The 21,247-nt window shown below is 45.5% G+C and overlaps 1 protein-coding gene across 1 annotated transcript in view; it reads left to right on the top strand.

Moving 5' to 3' along the window:
- The window catches only part of ECE2 (endothelin converting enzyme 2), a gene marked incomplete at both ends in the record, with an annotated part of 82,768 nt that extends 63,431 nt beyond the window's left edge, over nucleotides 1–19,337 (top strand). Inside the window, 6 exons of the mRNA XM_081956301.1 lie at nucleotides 1,632–1,735; nucleotides 4,405–4,515; nucleotides 8,474–8,541; nucleotides 12,116–12,306; nucleotides 12,822–12,917; nucleotides 19,161–19,337. Of these exons, the coding sequence (XP_081812427.1) occupies nucleotides 1,632–1,735; nucleotides 4,405–4,515; nucleotides 8,474–8,541; nucleotides 12,116–12,306; nucleotides 12,822–12,917; nucleotides 19,161–19,337 (747 nt within the window). The remainder of the gene's footprint in view (nucleotides 1–1,631; nucleotides 1,736–4,404; nucleotides 4,516–8,473; nucleotides 8,542–12,115; nucleotides 12,307–12,821; nucleotides 12,918–19,160) is intronic.
- Nucleotides 19,338–21,247: the final 1,910 nt, after the last annotated feature.

Genomic DNA, 21,247 nt, shown 5'->3' with positions numbered 1-21,247 from the left:
GTTGGGTCAAATGTGGTTGGTTCAGCTTGCTGTTTCATACAGTGTGTGAAGCCAGGCTTTGTGGTTTGTTCACTATTGCATGGCTTAATGGTGATTTTGCACAGTACAGACTAAAATGGTTTGGAGACAATTCATGGGTCACTGTGTTGTAAGAAACCAGCTGTCAGGGTTCCAAATAGCATCCAAAATTAAATCAGAGTCCAAGGCAAAGTATTGCTCAAAGTTCCAATTTATTAAGAGAGCCGTGTTGGCACATCTGGGAAAACCTGAATCTCAAAGCTTCCCAGTTTTCCCCACCCAGTTGAAAGTTCACGATCCTGACCCAACACCCACAAGTTCATCCCATGGTCCAATCTCCCACTGCCATGCTGGCAGTTCCACCCATCCAGTTCCGGTCAGGTGCAGATGACCTTGACTTTCTAGAAAGAATTTTGTTATGGCTACATAGCATCTAACTCCGTACAATCCCTCCTCCCATTTTCCCACAATAGAAGATGCATAGTAGAATAATAGAAAGTGTGGCAGGCCTGAGAGCCAAAAGAAAAGATGGCTGCAGGCCTGACACCAGCTGTTGCAGGGAGGTCCACAGTGGTGGGATTCAAATAATTTAACAACCAGTTCTCTGCCCTAATGACCAGCTGGGTGGGTTTGGCTCGGTGGTCATGTGACCGTGTGGGCATGGCCAACTCAACATCTCCCAGGTCAATGGGAGCTTCTCCTTAGCTGTTGCATTGTAATGAGGGTTAAAGATTAGGCTAGAAACAACACCAGAATGTCTCCTTCCTGCCTTCCTTACAGGATTAGCCCTGTGAAGTGGAAAAAAAACAAAATGAGATTTCTTCCATCAACTGGTTCGCCGAACTGCTTAGAAAGTTAACAACCGGTTCTCCCAAATGGGTGCTAACCGGCTGAATCCCACCACTGTCCAATCTTGGCCACTTTAAGACGTATGGACTTCAACTCCCATAATTTCTTAGCCAGCATGGCAGGACTGGCTATGGAATTCTGGGAGTTCAAGTCCACATGTCTTAAAGCGATCAAGGTTGGACACCCCTGAGCTATTGTTTTAGCAAGCCGCATGGACCAAGACATCTTCTGACCAATTTCCTAGGTTGATATGTGAATAATTTGTGCTTTTTCCTTTAGATTGTACTAGCTGATAACCTGGCGTTGCCTGGGTATTTATTAATGAGAGGGAAATGTCCGGATCAAAAGTAATTTCTAATATTGGATATTCCCTAATAGAGGGAGCCCCCTTGTGGAGTACTGTGAAGCCGTTACCATGGCAGCTCCACTGCACTGTACAGTAGAGGCCACATTAAGGCACAACAGGCTGTATCTTAACAGAGCACACACTCCGATGGTTGTTAGGGGTATCTTACCCCCACAATATTTTTTCCAGAGAGTAAGCCATCTGTGTATCAAGTTTGGTTGAAATTGCTCAAGGCGTTCCAGAGTTATGCTGGAACATACACAAACACAGCCATTTTTATATACACTGTTTAGATAGATAGAAGAAAATTTACTGGAAATGGTAGATTTTCTGCATTCATGGCACGTTGCTGAGCAATGGAGGTTTCCTTCTTTAAGAGTGAAATGTGTTTCTTTCTTTCTTCTGCTTCTTCTTCCAGTATGAGGTCTCGGAAGACTTTTTCTTTCAGAATATGTTGAATTTCTACAACTTCTCGGCCAGGTTTATGGCAGACCAACTGAGGAAGCCTCCCAACCGGGACCAGTAAGGATACCCTTTTTCCCAGTCATGGCATAAGATGGGGTTAGGAAGGGAGGGCAAATTCCCTCGATTTGACACAACAACACAAGAGGAAGAGGTAGACAACCCATAGGCCAAAATCCAACACTGAAAGTCGAACAGAGAAAATCCGGATTCAGAAAAACAAGTTCTAAAATTTGTTTTAAGATTCAGAGGACTAGGCACCGAAGCATGAATGAAGTTCTGGCACAGGTTATTTAGTTAGTTAGTTAGTTAGTTAGTTAGTTAGTTAGTTAGTTAGTTAGTGTCAGAGTTTGTTGCAGAAATGAAATCCAGAAAGCACACATAGATAACTGATTCATCAGGATTCATTAACTTCTTTACATACATAATAGAACATAAGTAAATATACCAATACCATTCTTCCAACGTGGTAGAGACGTAAGTACAAACACAGGCAGAGTACAGTACTCAAATGAGTTTCTTTTAGTTTTGATTCAGAGTTGCAGCCTCGATTAGTTCTCTTGCACAGACTCAGAGCTACATAGGTAAGTCACTCCCAGGCTCCGAGCTGCCTGGCATGGCCCTCGGTCACCAAATAGTTCCCATTGGCTGACCTACAGTAGTTGCCATGACTATAGATTGGCTGACCTTGTTACCATGTCCTATTCCAGCCAGTCCTCAATGGCTGACCTGTTGCCATGTCTCTGCCAGTTCATGAATATTCTGACAGTTAGTTAGTTAGTTAGTTAGTTAGTTAGTTAGTTAGTTAGTTAGTTCAATGAATCAAAAAGGAATTGTGTATGGTTAGTCTAGAGAAAAGAAGGACTAGGAGGAGATATGATAGCAGTATTCCAGTATTGGTGGGACTGCTACCAAGAACAGGGAGTCAACTTATTTTCCAAAGCATCAGAAGGCAGGACGAGAAACAATGGGTGGTAACTAATCAAAAAGAGAAGCACCAAAAACTGAGAAGAAACTTTCTAACAGTGAGAACAATTAATCAGTGGAACAGAAGTTGCCTTCAGAAGTTGTGGGTAGTTAATCACTGGAGGCTTTTAAGAAGACAGTGGACAGTCACTTGTCTGAAATGGTATGGGGCCCCTGCTTGAGCAGGAGGTTGGACTAGAAGACCTCCAAGGCCCCTTCCAGCTCTATTCTGATTGATTGATTGATTGATTGATTGATTCAATCAATCATTCAATTTATATTCTGTCCAGCTCACAATCCAAATTACTAGGTTACTGAGGTTATTTGTTTGTTTGTTTAATTTATATGCTGTCCATCTCATTATCCAGACTACTAGATTAGTCCCAACCGGGGTCGGGTTGAAGATATAGAGCAAAGTGTCACTGAGTTTATTTTTAGCATTGATGACACCAAGACAGACTCTTTTGTTCCAGACATTCCCAGGAAAGCCGGCTGGGCGACTTTAGGCTAGTCATGAGGAGATTATGAGTTCTAGTCCCGCTTTAGGCATGAAAGCCAGCTGGGTGACTTTGGGCCTGTCGCTCTCTTTGAGCTCACCCAACCCAACAAGATTGTTGTTATGGGGAAGGGAGGAGGAGGAGGGAGGAGTATTAGGTATGTTCATAGTCTTAAGTTGTTTATAAAGTAACTAACGCTAATAACCTGCTGTTGCCTGGGTATTTATTTATAGGGGGGAAATGTCAGGACCAAACATTATTTCTAATGTTGGATTTTCCCTCTTACCAGAGGGAGCCCCCTTGTGGAGTACTATGAAGCAGTTTTGCCATGGCAACTCCACTGTGCTGTACAGTAGAAGCCATTTTACAGCAGTACAGTAGACGCCATTTGAAGGCACAACAGGCTATATCTTAACAGAACACACCCCCAGGGGTGTTAGGGGTGTGCTACCCCCACAGTGTTTTTTTCCAGAGAGTAAGTCATTTGTGTAACAAGTTTATACACACACACACACACACACACACCACATACACAAGAGCCATTTGATAGATAGATAGATAGATAGATAGATAGATAGATAGATAGATGGATGGATGGATGGATGGATGGATGGATGGATGGATGGATGGATGGATGGATGGATGGATAGATGGTAGGTAGGTAGGTAGGTAGGTAGGTAGGTAGGTAGGTAGGTAGATAGATAGATAGATAGATAGATAGATAGATAGATAGATAGATAGATGGATGTGGGATTAAAAATCTAATAAATAAACAAATAAAAATAATGCATGTAGAAAGTTAGCAGACTTCATCGGGACCTTAAGTCTAACCAGTGGTGGGTTCCTGCTGGTTCGGACCGGTTCAGACCAACTGGCAGTGATTTGGTGGCCTGGCCAGTGACCCAACGCCCTCAAACTGGTTCCCCAGTCATCTTGTTTTTCAATGCATGCGCAGAACAATTTTAATTGCACTATGCATGCATGCACGCAAAGCACGCACATGAGTGAATCGGCAGTAGTGCCGGCTAGAACCCACCCCTGAGTCTAACCCCTTGTTAAGATGCAAATGATGAAGGGGTTTGGTGTATCCCCTTTGCCCAAGAATGAGACTGAGGCTTTTAAAGTAGAACTGGCTAGAAAGAGTGGCATTAACGTGTCCTCCCGAAAGGACCACTTCCCAGTTTTGTGCCAGGCGTAACTCTGCCTAAACAGGGCCGGCTGTGCCTCCCCCACCCCCCCAATTGACGTTTTCTGGTGCTTTTCCAGGTGGAGCATGACCCCCCAGACCGTCAACGCTTATTACCTGCCTACCAAGAACGGCATCGTCTTTCCTGCAGGCATCCTCCAGGCTCCGTTCTACGCCCACAACCATCCCAAGTGCGTTGGGGTGCAGCGGTGATGGGTGGGAAGACGAGACTTAGGGCAGGGTAGTGTAACACGCAAGCTCAAGGAAACTGACCAAGGAGACATTCAACCTGGAAATAAGGATAAATTTTCTGGCAGTGAGAACAATCAACCCATGGAACCTAAGTGGCCTTCAGAAGTTGTGGGAGCTTCATCACTGGAAGGTTTCAAGAAGAGACTGGACTGCCATCTCTCAGAAATGGTGTAGGGTCTCCTTGGGCAGAGGGTTGGACTAGATGACCTATAAGGTCCCTTCCAACTCTATTAATCTGTTAAAGAGAAGGATCTGATCAGGGCAAGATCAAGGAGAGATTCAACCTGGAAATAAGGAGAACTTTTCTGACAGTGAGAGCCATCAACCCATGGAACAAAAGTTGCCTTTGGAAGTTGTGGGAGCTTCATCTCTGGAGGCTTTCAAGAAGAGATTGGACTACCACATACCGCATCCTCCCACATACATCCCTGCGGCCAATTCGCTCACACAGGGAGGGACTTCTCCTGGTGCCGTCCACTAGGCAATGCCAACGGGCGACACCAAGGAGTAGGGCCTTCTCTGTGATGGGCCCAACCCTCTGGAATGACCTCCCCCCCGACATTAGAACCACTTCTGACCTCCGCTCCTTCCGGCAAAAATTGAAGACTCACCTGTTCCGATTAGCAGGCCTGGCATAATTACAACTGTCCCTCCTGGCAAATGTATTATTATCTGGTTATTTTAGGGTTTTTAATCTGTTGTGTCCGTTTTAGGGATTTTAAAAAATTATATTTATTCAGCTTTGTACAGTTCTTTTAATTACATTTTAACCTCCTCCAAACTGTACATATTTAATATTTAATTTTTTATTGTATTTTTGTGATATTCTCTATGGACTGTACACCGCCCCGAGTCCCTTCTGGGAGAGGGGGCGGTCTAGAAGCACAAATAAATAAATAAATAAATAAATAAATAAATAAATAAATAAATAAATAAATAAATAAATAAATAAATACCATTTGTTAGAAATAGTGTAGGGCAGTGATAGCTAAACGTTTTGGTGCCAAGGGCCCAAAGCGCCTGTGTGCAAAACCCCAAAATACAATGTGAGTGCCCCCCATGCATGCACCTCGCCCCCCCCCCACCCATTTTTGGCTTCCAAGTAGGTGCAGGAGGCCTTCCAGGCCCAAAATGGAGCATGGTAGGCCTCGCACGGCGTCCCTGTATCCCATTTTAGCCTCCAGGTTGGTGCAGGAGGCCTTACAGGCCCAAAACATGGTGTGGGGGGTGGGGCACACACCCCCAAACCCCCAAAATGCAATAAGAGTATCCCTGCATATGTGCCCCACCCTCCGCTCATGCACGGCAGTGACCCAAAGACCAGCTGGCCGGTGGGAGGCATGCACACATGCGTCCTTGCAGAGAGGGCTCTGCGTACTACCTGTGGCACACTGGCCATAGGTTCGCCATCACGGGTGTAGGGTCTCCTGCTTGGGCGGGGGGGTTGGACTAGATGACCTGCAAGGTCCCTTCCAACTCTGTTGATCTCTGTATCTATCTATGCTCCGTTTGAGGCTTCAGATTAAATGCTCAGGGTGCAGAAAAGCACAAGGTACCTGCATGGGAAAACATTAACATGAGTCTGATATGATTGGTCATGTGTTAAGTCTCTCTTCCCAGTTGTGGAGTGTCCGCGTTGGAGTAAGGTATTTTTCCCCGTGCCAGTTTTAGCCATTCGGTTTAAACTCAATCATCTTTCATTCGCTGGGTTTTTGCAGAGAATCTAGAAATTGCGGCACTAGTGCAGTGTTCCAGTCTATTTATTTAGTAAATAAATAAATAAATAGCACTAGCATCTAAGATTTGTATACCGCTTCACAGTGCTTTTTACAGCCCTCTCTAAGCGGTTTAACAGTCAGCCTATTGGCCCCCAATAATCTGGGTCCTCATTTTACCCACCTCTGAAGGAGGGAAGGCCGAGTCAACCTTGAGCCAGTCAGGATCGAACTGCCAACACCTGGCAGTCAGCAGAAGTCACCTGCAGTACTACATTTTAACCACTGCGCCACCGTGGCTCATAAGTGGTCATTCTGTTGGTATTTTTAACTAGATTGCTTTCTCCATGGGTTCTTCTCCAAAACTTATTCCCTGTTCCGACAGGGCTTGTCAGTTGTTGTTTTTAGTCAGTTGTTTCCTATTCCTTTCTGGAAAAGGAGAAACTTTAATCCTTCCTTTCTCTCTGTACTGTGAAATAATGCGACTGTGTGATTTAAAAGATGAAGAAGAAGAAGCTAATGGGCCCACAATAATCTATGCTAAAAATTACCAATGAATGTTTATTTTTAACATTTATAGAGCCGTCTGTCATATATTGAAATCTGGGTGGCTCCCAATTAGAAATTAAAACAATATCAATAATAAAACAATGTAATTCATGAACGTATTAAAATCATAACGATTAAAAACTTGACACAGAGTCCCTCATAAAATCTTCTCCCCCACCTCATCCTATCCCAAGGACTGCCCAATATCCCAGGTGCTGCCACAAAGAAGAAAGGGTCAAACTATTCTCCAAAGCAGCTGAGGGTGGGACAAGAAGCAATGGGTGGAAACTAATCAATGAGAGAAGCAACCTAAAACAAAGGAGGAACAATCAGTGGAACAGCTTGCCTCCAGAAGTTGTGAATGCCCCAATACTGAAAGTCTTTAAGAAGATGTTGGATAACCATTTGTCTGGAACAGTATAGGGTTTCCTGCCTAAGCAGGGGGTTGGACTAGAAGACCTCCAAGGTCCCTTCCAACTCTGTTATTCTGTTCTGTTCTGTTCTGTTCTGTTCTGTTCTGTTCTGTTCTGTTCTACTCCACTCCACTCCATTCCACTCCATTCTATCCCATTCTATATTCTATTCCATTCCATTCCATTCTATATTCCATTCCATTCTATATTCCATTCTATTCCATTCCATTCCATTCTATATTCTATTCCATTCTATATTCCATTCTATTCTATTCTATTCTATTCTATTCTATTCTATTCTATTCTATTCTATTCTATTCTACTCCATCCCATCCCATTCCATCCCAGTGCTGGGGGGAACAGCCATATCTTCAATGCTTTTCGGAAGGCTAGGAGATTGGAGATTATTCCCAGGAGATAAGCCACCTGGGGAAACCAAGGGAAATCATCAAAGCCATAAAAAAAGCAAAAGTTAGAATATTTCGGACATGTGGTGCGACACCCCGAAAAATACGGCACACTTCACTTAATCCTCCAAGGAAAGATTGAAGGCAAATGAGGTCCAGGCAGAAGAAGAACTTCATGGCTTCAAAATCTAAGGGTCTGGTTTGGACAAAACTGAACAGCACTTTTTCGTGTGGCTGTTGACACAAATAGGATTGCCAACATGATTGCCAATGTCCAGTGACGGATGTGGCACAAGAAGATAGGTCTGTCAGACTTCAGGGCTAGAGTGTTGCGTAAGGCAGGGGTCGCTCCAGAAGGACAGGCTTCCTAGCTCTCATCAGATGGCAGTATTTAGAGGAAGGGACCAGAGGAGTAGCCATTCTCTCCGATCACCTTTGGGAAAGGTGTCCCACAGATAACTTAGATCTACCATATAAATTTGACAGGTGACAACCAGCTCCTTGAGTTGCATCCAGAAGGAAAAAAAAATGGCCACCAGTCGACTCTCGCTCTGCATTCTGGGCCAGTTCCAGCTTCCAAGATGTATTCAAGGGCCGCCCCATGTAGAGTGCCCTGCAGTAATCTAGATGGGAAGTGACCAAAGGCACGGGTGACCTCGAGCCAAATATTTGTTGTGAAAAATTAAGAGAGGGAACCTCTTCTGCTTTTTTTAAATTCTGGGTCTCAATGTGGCTTATTTAAAAGACTTGTCTGGGGTAGTCAAAGCCTCACCTACTGCTTCATGTGTTTTTATTTCCTTTTTGTCCCTCCAGGGCCCTCAACTTCGGAGGCATTGGCGTCGTGATGGGGCATGAGCTCACCCATGCTTTCGATGATCAAGGTAACGGGCTGTTATTCCACCTGGGGGGCGTGGCTGTTTGGGGTTCGCATTCCCCATTCACGGTGTTTTCTAAGTGTGGCATGGCAGCCAAAAAAGCCAATGCAATCCTAAATTGCATTTAACAAAGGGCTTCAATCAAGATCACGTGAGGTATTAATACCACTCTATAAAGCCCTAGTAAGACCACACTTAGAGTACTGCATCCAGTTTTGGCCACGATATTATAAAAAAGATGTTGAGGCTCTAGAAAAAGTGCAGAGAAGAGCAACCAGGATGATTAGGGGACTGGAGGCTAAAACATACGATGAACGGTTGCAGGAACTGTGCATGGCTAGTCTAGTGAAGAGAAAAGGACCAGGGGAGACAGGGTAGAAGTCTTCCAATATTTGAGGGGCTCTCACAGAGAGGAGGGGGTTGAGCAATTTTACAAGGTACCTGAAGTCCAGACAAGGAATAATGGATGGAAACTGATCAAGGACAGATTCAACCTAGAAATAAGGAGACATTTTCTGGCATTGAGAACAATTTCAATTTCAATTTATTTGATTTCTAGACCGCCCCCTCTCCCCAAAGGGAATGGCTATTCCTCTGGCCCCTTCCTCTAAATACTGCCATCTGATGAGAGCTAGGAAGCCTGTCCTTCTGGAGCGACCCCTGCCTTACGCGACACTCTAACCCGCAAGAATCGCCAAAATGTTTAGAAATTCATCGCCAAATTGCTGGAAATGTGACCAAGAACCAAGCACGTATTATCATATGTGGTGGTCGTGCCAAAACCCCAAAATATACTGGTGGAATATCCAAAAGTGGTTGATAGAGATAACCGAAGAGGAAATAAAATTCACACCGGAACTATTTCTCTTGGGAATTATAAACAAGAAATACAACAAGGGGGTTATCTTTTTAACAATACATATTATCACGGCAGCAAGAAAGGTCTTGGTCCAAAATTGGAAAAACAGGGAAACTCCACAAGAAGGGGAAATCATTAGGAAAATGTTGATCTGCGCTGAAATGGATAAATTGACATGGGAATTGAAGAATAAAGATGAATCAGAATATTATAAGATCTGGGATAAATTTTATCGATGGTTGGAGTATAAAAGGGAAAGCCCAAAATAAGCATGAGCCAAGATTCATAGAATGGAGACTAGAATGAGGTATGAAATGATAAATGCGAAAATGTACAAGATAAACACAAATTAACACAGCTGGAAATAGGTTACTTTTTTTCTTTTTTGTACCATATTTTTCAGAGTGTAAGACGCACCGGAGACAAATTAAAAAGAAAAAAGATTTTGCACTCTGCAAACCTCCCCAAAACGGCTCGTTTTTCGCGAAAACGGACCCATTCCCCCCCCAAAAAAAAGACATGAATAGCCCTTAGGAGGCCTGTAGAGTTCTCCTAGGGCAGTGGTGGGCAACCTTTTTTTTCAACTGAGCCAAATCTCGCCAAAACCATGATTGAAATTTATTTTGAGAGCCACATTTTTAAAACTGAAAATACATAGGATGGTACAGTTTTTAGTTTCAATAAGTTTTTATTGAGAATATTCTGCATGCAAGTATCCACATAGGTCGGGAGGATACAAATAACACAACTAATAAAACAAAAACTTTAGAATGATATTATTTATCGATAACGTTAAATTCCGTAAAATTTGCCTTACAATGTAGAGAAAATTACATCCTGACAATGACTGACAAAGTCACAACCACTAATGTGAACATTGGCCTTGCATTTCCTTGGATAGTTTGAGTAAGTCAGGTTTGTATGTTGTTGTTTTTAATTTCATCTCCCTCTCCCACTTTCTTTCTTTTTTTCTTTTTCTTTCTCTCTCTCTCTCTGGCTCTTTGTCTCTCTCTCCCTCCCTCCCTCTCTGTCTCCCTCTGTCATTTTCTCTGGGTGTCTATCTGTCTGTCTCTCTCTCTGTATCTCTGTCTCTCTCTCTCCTCCTTCCCCCACCTCTGTCACTCTGTGTGTGTGTGTGTCTGTCTTTCTCTCACTCACTCTGTGTGTGTGTGTGTCTGTCTGTCTCTGTCTCTCCCTCTGTCTCTCTCCCCTCCCTTCCTCTCTCTCTGTCACTCTGTGTTTGTGTGTGTGTCTGTCTCTGTCTCTCCCTCTGTCCTATGACTGCAGAATGCTGCAAAATACCATAAATGCAGGCCAGTTGTTGAGTGTTTCAAATGTGATTGGAACACTCAACAAGGTGACCACAGTGTGTGTGTGTGTGTGTGAGTGAGACAGACAGACAGAGAGAGAGAGAAACAGAGAGAGGGAGTGAGAGAGGGAATCAGAGAGAGACTGACAGAGTCTGACAGAATCAGAGAGGTACTTTTAACTACCTGGCAGCGGCGTTTTGCCTTGGGGGGCTCCTCAGAACATCCCAAGACTTCGGAGGGAAGCTTACAGCCCGGAGCAGGAGCAAAGCCCCTTTCCCAACTGGCCCTTCCTCCCTCGGAACTCTTCGGAGGGAAGCTTCTGCAAAAGCCCGGGCGAGTGACAACAAGTTCCCGCCGTTACGAAGTCTCCGAGGCTGTAATTTTCTGAGCTGTGCGCGCGCGCCTGTTTTCCACGGCGTGGAGCAGCGGCGAGCGATGATTCCGGAGGCCATCAGTGGGGGGGGGCAGGGTCCCCCTTCGCGTTCCTCATCTTCCCGGATGGCCCCCAGAATCATCGCTCGCCGTGCAGAATCTCGCCGCTGCTCTACGCCGTGGAAAACAGGCGCGCGCGCACAGCTCAGAAAATTACAGCCTCGCAGACTTTGTAACGGCGGGAACTTGTTGTCACTCGCCCGGGCTTTTGCAGAAGCTTCCCTCCGAAGCGTTCCGAGGGAGGAAGGGCCAGTTGGGAAAGGGGCTTTGCTCCTGCTCCGGGCTGTAATTGCGCCTATGTTTTCCACGGCGTGGAGCAGCGGCGCAATTACAGAGACTAGCTGCAGAGTCCTGACTTTTGGGGCGGCCGCCCGAGAGGAGGGAGGGGAGCGGGCGCCCGGCACACAGAAGAGCCGCATTAAAGTGTGTAAAGAGCCGCATGTGGCTTGCGAGCCGCGGCTTGCCGACCACTGTCCTAGGGGGTGGTCCCCCACAAAAATGAGCAAAAAAAAGGCTCATTTTTCGCAAAAAAGGGGGCATGGATAGCCTTTAGGAAGCTTATAGAGTGCTCCTGGGGGTTGGGGGGCAAAATTGAGCAAAAAACGGCATTTTTTGCTCATTTCTGCCCTCCCCAGCCCCCAGGAGCTCTCTGAAAGCCTCCTACAAGCTATGCATAGCCATTTTGGTGAAGGGGGTGGGGTTTTGAGAGGCAAAAAAATACTGTATTCAGTGTATTCAGACGCACCCAGATTATCAGTCTCTTTTTTGAGGGAAAAAGGTGCGTCTTATATTCTGAAAAATACGGTAAATACGGTATGGATCAAATGTTAAAAAAATAGGATGGCTACAATGTATAACTTGATATCTTAGCATGTATGGCATAGCTTTTGCCAGGACGGTTTACACTGTGTCCAATGTTTTAATTTATGTTTAATAAAAAACTTTTTTTAAAAACAAAAAACCATTTTATTCCTTCCAGGCCGAGAGTACGACAGAGAAGGGAACCTGCGTCCTTGGTGGCAAAACTCGTCCCTTGAGGCCTTCAAGAACAGGACAGAGTGCATGGAAGAACAATACAGCAAATACCTCGTCAACGGAGAGCACGTCAATGGCAAACAGACTTTGGGAGAGAACATTGCTGACCACGGGGGCCTGAAAGCCGCTTACAACGTGAGTAAGCCCTGGGGAAAAATTGTCCACCACACCAGAACTAGGGTCTCCAACCTTGCCAACGTTAAGACTTGTGGACTTCTACTCCCAGAGTTCCTCAGCCAGCTTTGCTCAAAACGTCTTCATCTGAGGTTCAAATTCCTGGAGCGAAGGGGCAGAATTCACACCCTTCCTGAGTACAGATGTCCTGTCAGGGTAGTGATTTAAGAGCTGACCAGCTGATGCAATGATGGGAATGAGTCAGCAAGGGTTTTTTTGGGCTGTTATCCCTTTAAGAGCTTGTATAATAAAAAGAGGTCCTGTTTGGGCATTTCTCTCTCTCGCCATGTGTTTTTCCCTGCTGTAATTGATTATTGTTTGACCTCTGCCTATAGTATGTGTATGTATAGTTTATATTCTTTGGCTGATAAAATCTCTATTTTTTGACAAACCTCTATTTGCTGTTTTTGCTCCTGGGTTGTTGCACGTAGTAAATCTGTGTGCACTCTGACGTGCCCCTTTTGTTGGTTTTGCAGGCTTACAAAGCTTGGCTGAAGAAAAATGGGGAGGAAAAACACCTGCCCTCCGTGGATCTTACGAGTCACCAACTCTTCTTTTTAGGATTTGCACAGGTAAACGCCCCGGGGTGTTCTCCCTCCCGTTATTTGCCGTACCCTGACCAGCGTTTTAAACCTGGCGCCTCTCTGTTAATCCTCCAGCCAGGCCTAAAGACCAGAGGTAGGATGGTGATGATGTTATCTACCATTAAATTACTAACCACCAGATTGCAAGAACACAACTGAGCAATCACACAAGGAGACCCAGGCTCATTGATAGGCTCATATTGCAATGAACAAAGACATACATTCCATTTTGCAGCTACTAAGATTGTTGGCCGGGCAGGCACAAAGATAGCCAGGGAAGTGATTGAAGCCTGGGAAATGGGCCCCTTGTCACTCAACTGGAGTGCTGATTTACCACCAGCTTATCAGGTATTTAGGAGCGAATCGCTGGCCATTAACACACCGATCAACCAATAGACGGCACCAAATAAATATGATGCATAGAATAGATGAAAGCACCCATTCCAGCTTATCAGGTACTTGTAACTTCATTCAAACAGTCACTAAATGAACGGTCACTAAGTCAAGGACTAACTAGCAGGACTACAAGAATCAGTCTCTTGTGGCCCAAATCAGGCTCGCCTAAAGCAAACAAATCAAAATCACAGACTTGGAAGGGACCTTGGAGGTCTTCTAGTCCAGCGGTCACCAACTGGTGTCCCGTGGACCACTCCTAGTCTGTTAGAAAATGTTGGTGGTCTGCAGAAAAATGATTTGCATTTTTTATATTGCACTAAATCAGAGGTTCTCAAACGACGGCCCCTGGGCCTGATATGTGCAATGAGCACTTGTGTTGCGGCAGAGAGTCTCCCCCTTTGGGGTCTTTTTGTGTGGGGCAGAGGGGGGCAGAAATTCCGACTCGGGCTCTGCTTCAGCCTTTTGGTGTGGGGCTTTGGGTGAAGGCTGGAGGGAAGGGCCGCTGGGGACAAGAGCCGGAGGGCCTTGTTCCAGTGGGACTGCATCATGGCCTGGAACTGGCTGACCGTCTCAGCTCGCTGAGCTTCCAGGCGCCAGTACCTGGCCTTGCACTCCTGCAGGTCTTCCCTCTGCTTAAGGAAAGCTGATCTGCGTAGTCCTCAGTGAGGTGCTTCTGCTGAACCTCCTTCTCAGTCAGGTCCAATTTGAACTGAGCTGTTTTGCCAACTCTTTCTCATGGTGGCTGCTTAGCTCCAGCAACTGGTTCCTATTGGGGCCCTATGGAGCCCAGGCGGGGAGGGGAGGAGTGTCTGGGAGGGGAGGAGCGAGTAGAGGCTGGTGAGGTGCCCCTTGACGTGAGTGACCTCAGGTTGGCCACACCCACACATGACCATCTAGCCACCTACCCACCCTGTCATTAGGCAGATCATATTAGTGGTCTGTGGGATTTAAAATTATGGATTCGGTGGTCCCTGAGGTCCAAAAGATTGGGGACCCCTTAACCCCCTGCTCAGGCAGGAAACCCTACACCACTTCAGACAAATGGTTATCCAACATCTTCTTAAAAGCTTCCAGTGTTGGGGCATTCACAACTTCTGGAGGCAAATTCTGTTTCACTGATTAATTGTTCCAACTGTCAGGAAATTTCTCTTAGTTTGCTAAATCACTTTGAAGATACAACACAGATTTCTTAAGGTGCAAAACACCGGGCTTCTACCAAAGGATCGGAAGTGTCAGGGTTCCAAATAGCATCCAAAAGTAAATCAGAGTCCAAGGCAAAGTATTGCTCAAAGTTCCAATTCATTAAGAGAGCCATGTTGGCACATCTGGGAAAACCCGAATCTGAAAGCTTCCCATTTTCCCTCACCCAGTTGAAAGTTCCAGATCTTGCCCCCACACCCACAAGTCCATCACATGGTCCAGCTGTCCACTGCCATGCTGGCAGTTCCACCCATCCAGTTCCGTTCAGGTGCAGAAGTGCAAAGACAAAGGGTGACCTTGGTTTTCTAGAAAGAATTTTGTTATGACTACATCGCATCTAACGCGATACCACCACCCCCTCCCATTTTCCCACCATAGAAAAGGCATAGTATCCGTTTTAGGGATTTTAAAAAATTATATTTATTCAGCTTTGTACAGTTCTTTTAATTGCATTTTAACCTCCTCCAAACTGTACATATTTAATATTTAATTTTTTATTGTATTTTTGTGATATTCTCTATGGACTGTACACCGCCCCGAGTCCCTTCTGGGAGAGGGGGCGGTCTAGAAGCACAAATAAATAAATAAATAAATAAATAATAAATAGTAGAATAATAGAAAGTGTGGCAAGCCAAAGATCCAACAGAAAAGATGGCGGCAGGCCTTACAGGCAGTTTGTTGGGCAGCCCTGATTAAAGGCAGGACAGAGCGGGTATACCCTTAGCCCGATATTTGCCAAGGGAAGACAAATAAGGCAGACAGGGTGTAAATTACAGCATGACATCAGAAAGCTGTTGATGCTACGTGACCTTCTTATTATTTATCCCTTCTTACTAGGTCAGCATGACAGCTATATTAAATCTGAGATATAGTCAGCGAATAGAAACAATTGGCATTATTGGGCCATGGGTTCCTGTCTGATTCCTACCCTTGTCAGCACACAAGGTCACTTCCGCTTGCTTTGAATGTTTTCTTACAAGGGCACTTAGTGCAATCCACCCATACGGGGTGCACCTCATAGGTTTGGTGGTGAATTTAGCTGACATGTGCAAGGGGAGGGGTATCTTTTCTATCACCCCCAGGGGGTTCAAATGCTGAAGGCAGCTCAATATCAAACAAGGAAAGGGTTCTGCCCTAGGCTTCTCAAGCAGCACGAAGCCAAGTCCGAGTCCCAATAAACCCCTTTTATTTAATTGACAGTGAATTCCTCTCCAGCAAAGCCTTTCCTCTCCCACAGTCTTTCAAGATAGCTCACAATTACCCACCTTTATTAGGCTTGGAGAGTGGCCGGGCCGATATCTTTCAGACGCCGCTATACTTGGCAAGAATGCAGGAATGAACTAATGGACTCCTGCAAACTCCACTCCCCTGTCGCTCCTCTTTTATTCCCTCTGGGAGGGGCCATTCATTGTCCACCTGTGGCTTTACTCCACTCCCAAGACAACCCTTCTCCTTAGCTGTTCCCTTCATCTGGCAACTCTGCGCATGCACACACTGGGAACAGGCTCCAGCTGTTTGTCTGCCTCACTTATGTCTCACTCCAAAGACAGCTGATAACTGGCATACGGCTATTGCCCCCTCTCTGCCTCTAACACAGAGCCCTCATCAGAGCCTTCCCCAGATTCCAGGACTGGCCCATGTTCCTCCCCAACCTTCTCACTGTTCAAATCTGTGGCCAGCTCTACTGGCTGCTGGCGGGCTACAACAGAAAGCAAGTTTGGTTTAGTTGTGAAGGTACCAGGCTAGAAATCAGGAGACAGTGAGTTCTAGTTCCTCCTTAGGCATGAAAATCAACTGGCTGACTTCTGGCCAATAACTAAGAAATTGTGTGTTCTAGTTCCGCTTTAGCCATGAAAATCAACTGGATGACTTCAGGACAATCACTGGGAAATTGGGAGTTCTAGTTTCACTTTAGCCATGGAAATCAACTGGGTGATTTCAGGACAATCACTGGGAAATTGGGAGTTCTAGTTCCGCTTTATCCATGAAAATCAACTGAGTGACTTCCGGCCAATGACTAAGAAATTGTGTGTTCTAGTTCTGCTTTAGCCATGAAAATCAACTGGGTGACTTCAGGACAATCACTAGGAAATTGTGAGTTCTAGTTTCACTTTAGCCATGAAAATCAACTGAGTGATTCAGGACAATCACTAGGAAATTCGGAGTTCTAGTTCCACTTTAGCCATGGAAATCAACTGGGTGACTTCAGGACAATCACTAGGAAATTGGGAGTTCTAGTTCCGCTTTCGCCATGAAAATCAACTGGCTGACTTTGGACCAGTCATACACTCTCAGCCCAATTCACCTCACAGGGTTGTTGTTGAGGGGATAATAGGAGGAGGAAAGTGTATTAGATATATTTGCCACCTTGAGTTAGTTGTAAAAATAATACAGGTGAGAAATAAATACCATATTTTTGGACTATAAGACGCACTCCCCCCACCCCCAAAAAGGGAGCTGGTGTGGTGCCAATCAACTGTTTTAGGCAGCAGGGATCGCTGCTTCTGCCTATTGTCACCTATCACCGCCACCGCCTGTTTGCAGCAATTGGCGGTGAATGGGCCATGGCGAACGGGCCGCAGCAGTAGCAAACGGGCTGCAGCAACGGCAAATGGGCCACAGAGAACAGGGTTCCGGTAGATTTTTTTTTCTTGTTTTCCTCCCACAAAGCTAATATGTGTCTTATAATCCACAGCGTCTTATAGTCTGAAAAATACGGTAGGTAAAGAAAGAAATGGTTCTTTCAGCCACCTTGGTAAATACAGGTAGTCCTCAATTTAAGACTATTCAGTTAGCGACCGTCCAAAGTTACAACGCATGCTGAAAATGCTATTTACGGCCTTGTTTCAAAGTTCTGATGGCTGCCCCCCCTCACCCCCCCCCATGGTCTTATGACTGCCTCTTTTGAGTGGTTGGCAAATGATCTGCATTTGCAGCATTTTTAAAAAATCTGTGACAGAGTAAAAAGAAAGAGAGACTAGTGGTCGTTATGACCAAATAAATATGTCACAGCTTTCTGGAAGTCCCTCTAAACAGAAACAGCATTGTTTCCCAATAAATGTTTAATTGTCCACAATCAACAAACCTCCGGAGTAAGGAAGCAGTCCCGCCCCTCACGGCACCCAACAACCAAGGAAAGAAGATTCACACGGAGTCTCATTAATCAGACTTATTGCCAGCAAAAAGGGCTAGGTGGCAGTTTTACTTGAAAACAAAGCACAAAAACAACACTAGATTGAATTTATTAGCCAAGAATTCAAAAGACGCTTGCTCCTGGGGAGGAAAGCTACGGCAAATCTAGGCAGCATATATAAAAAGCAGAGACATTATCCTGCCAACAAAAGGGTGTATAGTCACGGCTATGGTTTTCCCAGTTGCAATGGATGGCTGTGAAAGTTGGATTATAAGGAAGGCTGAGCGCCAAAGAATGGAGGCCTTTGAACTCTGGTGCTGGAAAAGACTCCTGCGAGTCCCTTGGACTGCAAGGCGATCAAACCGGTCAGTCCTAGAGGAGATCAACCTGACTGTTCTTTAGAAGGCCAGATCCTGAAGAGGAAACTCAAATGCTTTGGCCACCTAATGAGAAGGAAGGACTCCCTGGAGAAGAGCCTCATGCTGGGAATGATGGAGGGCAAAAGAAGAAGGGGACGACAGAGAATGAGGTGGCTGGAGGGAGTCACTGAAGCAGTCGGCGTGAGCTTAAATGGACTCCAGAGGATGGGAGAGGACAGGCAGGCCTGGAAGAGCATTGTCCATGGGGTTGTGATGGGTCGGACGTGATTTCACATCTAACAACAACAATTAAGGATGGGTTTCTGTAAATTGCCTGAATGTCTTTCCCACAGATTGCTTAATTCGAGGACTGAGCCTCACTTAAGAGAGTGACTTCAAATGTCACTCTCTCCTTATTTTTCTCCTTTTTTCCCCAATTTCCCCAATTGCGACCACATAGTATGACCACAATTGATCCCAAAGTTTCTGTCGTTGAGTGAGTTTCGCCTCATTTCACAACCTTTCTTAAATGAATCACTGCACATGTTAAGTTAGGAGACCTGGTTGTTAAGTGAACCCTGGATTCCCCATGGACTTTGCTTGTCAGAAGGTTGCAAAAGGGGATCCCGTGACCCCAGGGCACTGCAGCCATCATAAATACGAGTCAGTTGCCAAGCACCTGAATTATGGTCATGTGACCATAGGCTCCTGCAACAGTCATAAGTGTGAAAAGCAGTAATCTTTTTCCAGTGCTGTTGTAACTAGGAATGGCCGTTAAATGAACTGTTGTAAGTCGAGGACTACCTGTCCATCTGTAACCCCCCCCCCCCAAATCAACAGATGAAATTTGGCTACGTCTGACCAAATCAAAGGATGCAACGGTGCAAAGAGGTGCAAAGACAAAGGGTGACCTTGGCTTTCTAGAAAGAATTTTGTTATGGCTACCTGTCATCCAACTCCGTACAATCCCCCCTCCCATTTTCCCACAATAGAAAAGGCATAGTAGAATAATGGAAAGTGTGGCAGGCCAAAGATCCAAAAGAAAAGATGGCTGCAGGCCTGACACCCCCCGTGGTGCTACACGTCAAGCATGCAATTCCACTCATTTGACCCCCTTTGCTAACCCTCTTCCTTCCCATGCAGGTGTGGTGTTCGGTGAGGACCCCAGAGAGCTCGCACGAGGGCCTGATGACGGATCCCCACAGCCCTGACAAGTTCCGGGTCATCGGCACTCTCAGCAACTCCCGGGACTTTTTAGAGCATTTTGAATGCCCGATAGGCTCTTTCATGAACCCTGGGAAATATTGTGAGGTATGGTAGGGAAAGAAGGAAGGAAGGAAGGAAGGAAGGAAGGAAGGAAGGAAGGAAGGAAGGAAGGAGGGAGGGAGGGAGGGAGGGAGGGAGGGAGGGAGGGAGGGAGGAAGGAAGGAAGGAAGGAAAAAAGGAAGGAAGGAAGGAAGAAAGATAGGTGGAAGTGAGGGAGGGAGGGACAGAGGAAGGAAGGAAGGAAATAAGTTGCATCTCTGGCATTTCCTGTACATACATCCGTCCAGCTGTCCCCCTGCACAGTCCTGCTAACTTTGAAGCCCTTGGCAACCCTGCCTGGACATCTTCAGTTGGTACGAATTCTTCTCCTTGAGCACCAGGACAAAGAGAAGCAGAGCCTCTTGCCTTCCTTCCAAGACTACTTTCCTTAAGTCGGGAAGAAGCAAACGACCCCCCCATCCTTCTCTTAACTAAGCCCTTCCTCCGGAGGATCCGCAGAGAATCTCCAACTCAACCTCTTTGACTTTTCTTCTCCTCTGCAGCTAACTCAGGGGGCCTGGCCAAACCTCTGCAGTGCCCTGGTGCCATTCTTTCCTCTGCTTCTCTAGATCAGCATTGCAGCTTTGTCTGTTGAGGGGGGAGTGTAGGGGGAGATGGGTCTAGGAGCCACATCAAGGAGGATGCCTTTCCTCATTGAATCTTCAGGTTGGAAGGCGTCTCTCTCTGGATTTGGGGGGACAGTAGGGGGAGATTCCAACTCCAGCTTCCTACCCTGTTTCCCTGAAAATAAGACCTCCTCAGGTAATAAGCTCAATTGGACTTTTCTGTGCATGCGCTAAAATAAGCACTCCCCCGAAAATAAGCCCTCTGTCAGGTTTCCGAAAGATGTCCTAATTGATTCATGAGCCTTGAGCCAAGTTTTAGAAGAAAGCTAGTCATTTATTAGGAGCACCATTTTGGCAATACCTTATTGCAGTCAGATCTAAGCCTCATTTCAATTACGGATGAACTTTACCCCCCCCCTTGAAAATATTGTTGCCACCTTCCCCCCAAAATATTGCAACACAGCAGCAGACATGAGGTGACCACAGTTGCTGCCTCCTGCACCTCAAAAATGATAAGACGTCCCCGAAAATAAGACTTAAGTGCTTATTTCGGGGGTCAAAAGAAAATCCTGCCTTATTTTTGGTAGGTTTATGAAAATTACAGATTCCACAGGGAACCACTTGAAAGTTGACCCTCTAACCAGGATTCCCAGAGAATCCTACTAGAATCAGAGCAGAATCCACCCGGTGGTCTGTGCAGTTTCTCCATCGTCCAGGTCATGGTTGTCCCAAAGATGCTCCCCCCGCCCACCCTCAAAAAGTTGTGAAGAAGCTTCTTGGATGAGAAATGAAATGTTTTCCAAGGGGAAAAAAGAAACCCCAAGTAAGTCCAGTTGCATTTTGGAAAAAGATCCTTTGGGACAATCCATTCATTTTTACCCTGTTTTCCCTGAAAATAAGACCTCCCCGGATAATAAGCCCAATCGGGCTTTTGAGCACATGCGCCAAAATAAGCCCTCCCCCCGAAAATAAGCCCTCCCTGAAAATATTGCAACACAGCAGCAGCCATGAGGTGACCATGCTTGCCGCCTCCTGCACCTCAAAAATAATAAGACCTCCCCAAAAATAAGGCCAAGCGCTTATTTCGGGGGTCAAAAGAAAATAAGACCCTATCTTATTTTCGGGAAAACAAGGTACAGATTTGTTCCCAACATGCCAGAAGGATCCTTTTGAGAAGGTTGCAGTGTAATCCTACTGGATCAGAGTAGTGTAGCAGATTTCTTCCCAACAGGCCAACAAGATACTGTGTTTCCCCAAAAATAAGACCTGTGTATGTATGTATGTATGTATGTATGTATGTATGTACGTATGTATGTATGTATATGCATGCATACACACACAGATACACACACACACACA

The sequence above is a fragment of the Natrix helvetica genome (genome assembly GCF_964273705.1).
Source record: "Natrix helvetica genome assembly, chromosome: 5".
Lineage (NCBI taxonomy): Eukaryota > Metazoa > Chordata > Lepidosauria > Squamata > Natricidae > Natrix > Natrix helvetica.
Note: the sequence above shows the minus strand (reverse complement) of the source record. Positions and strands in the feature narration are given on the sequence as shown.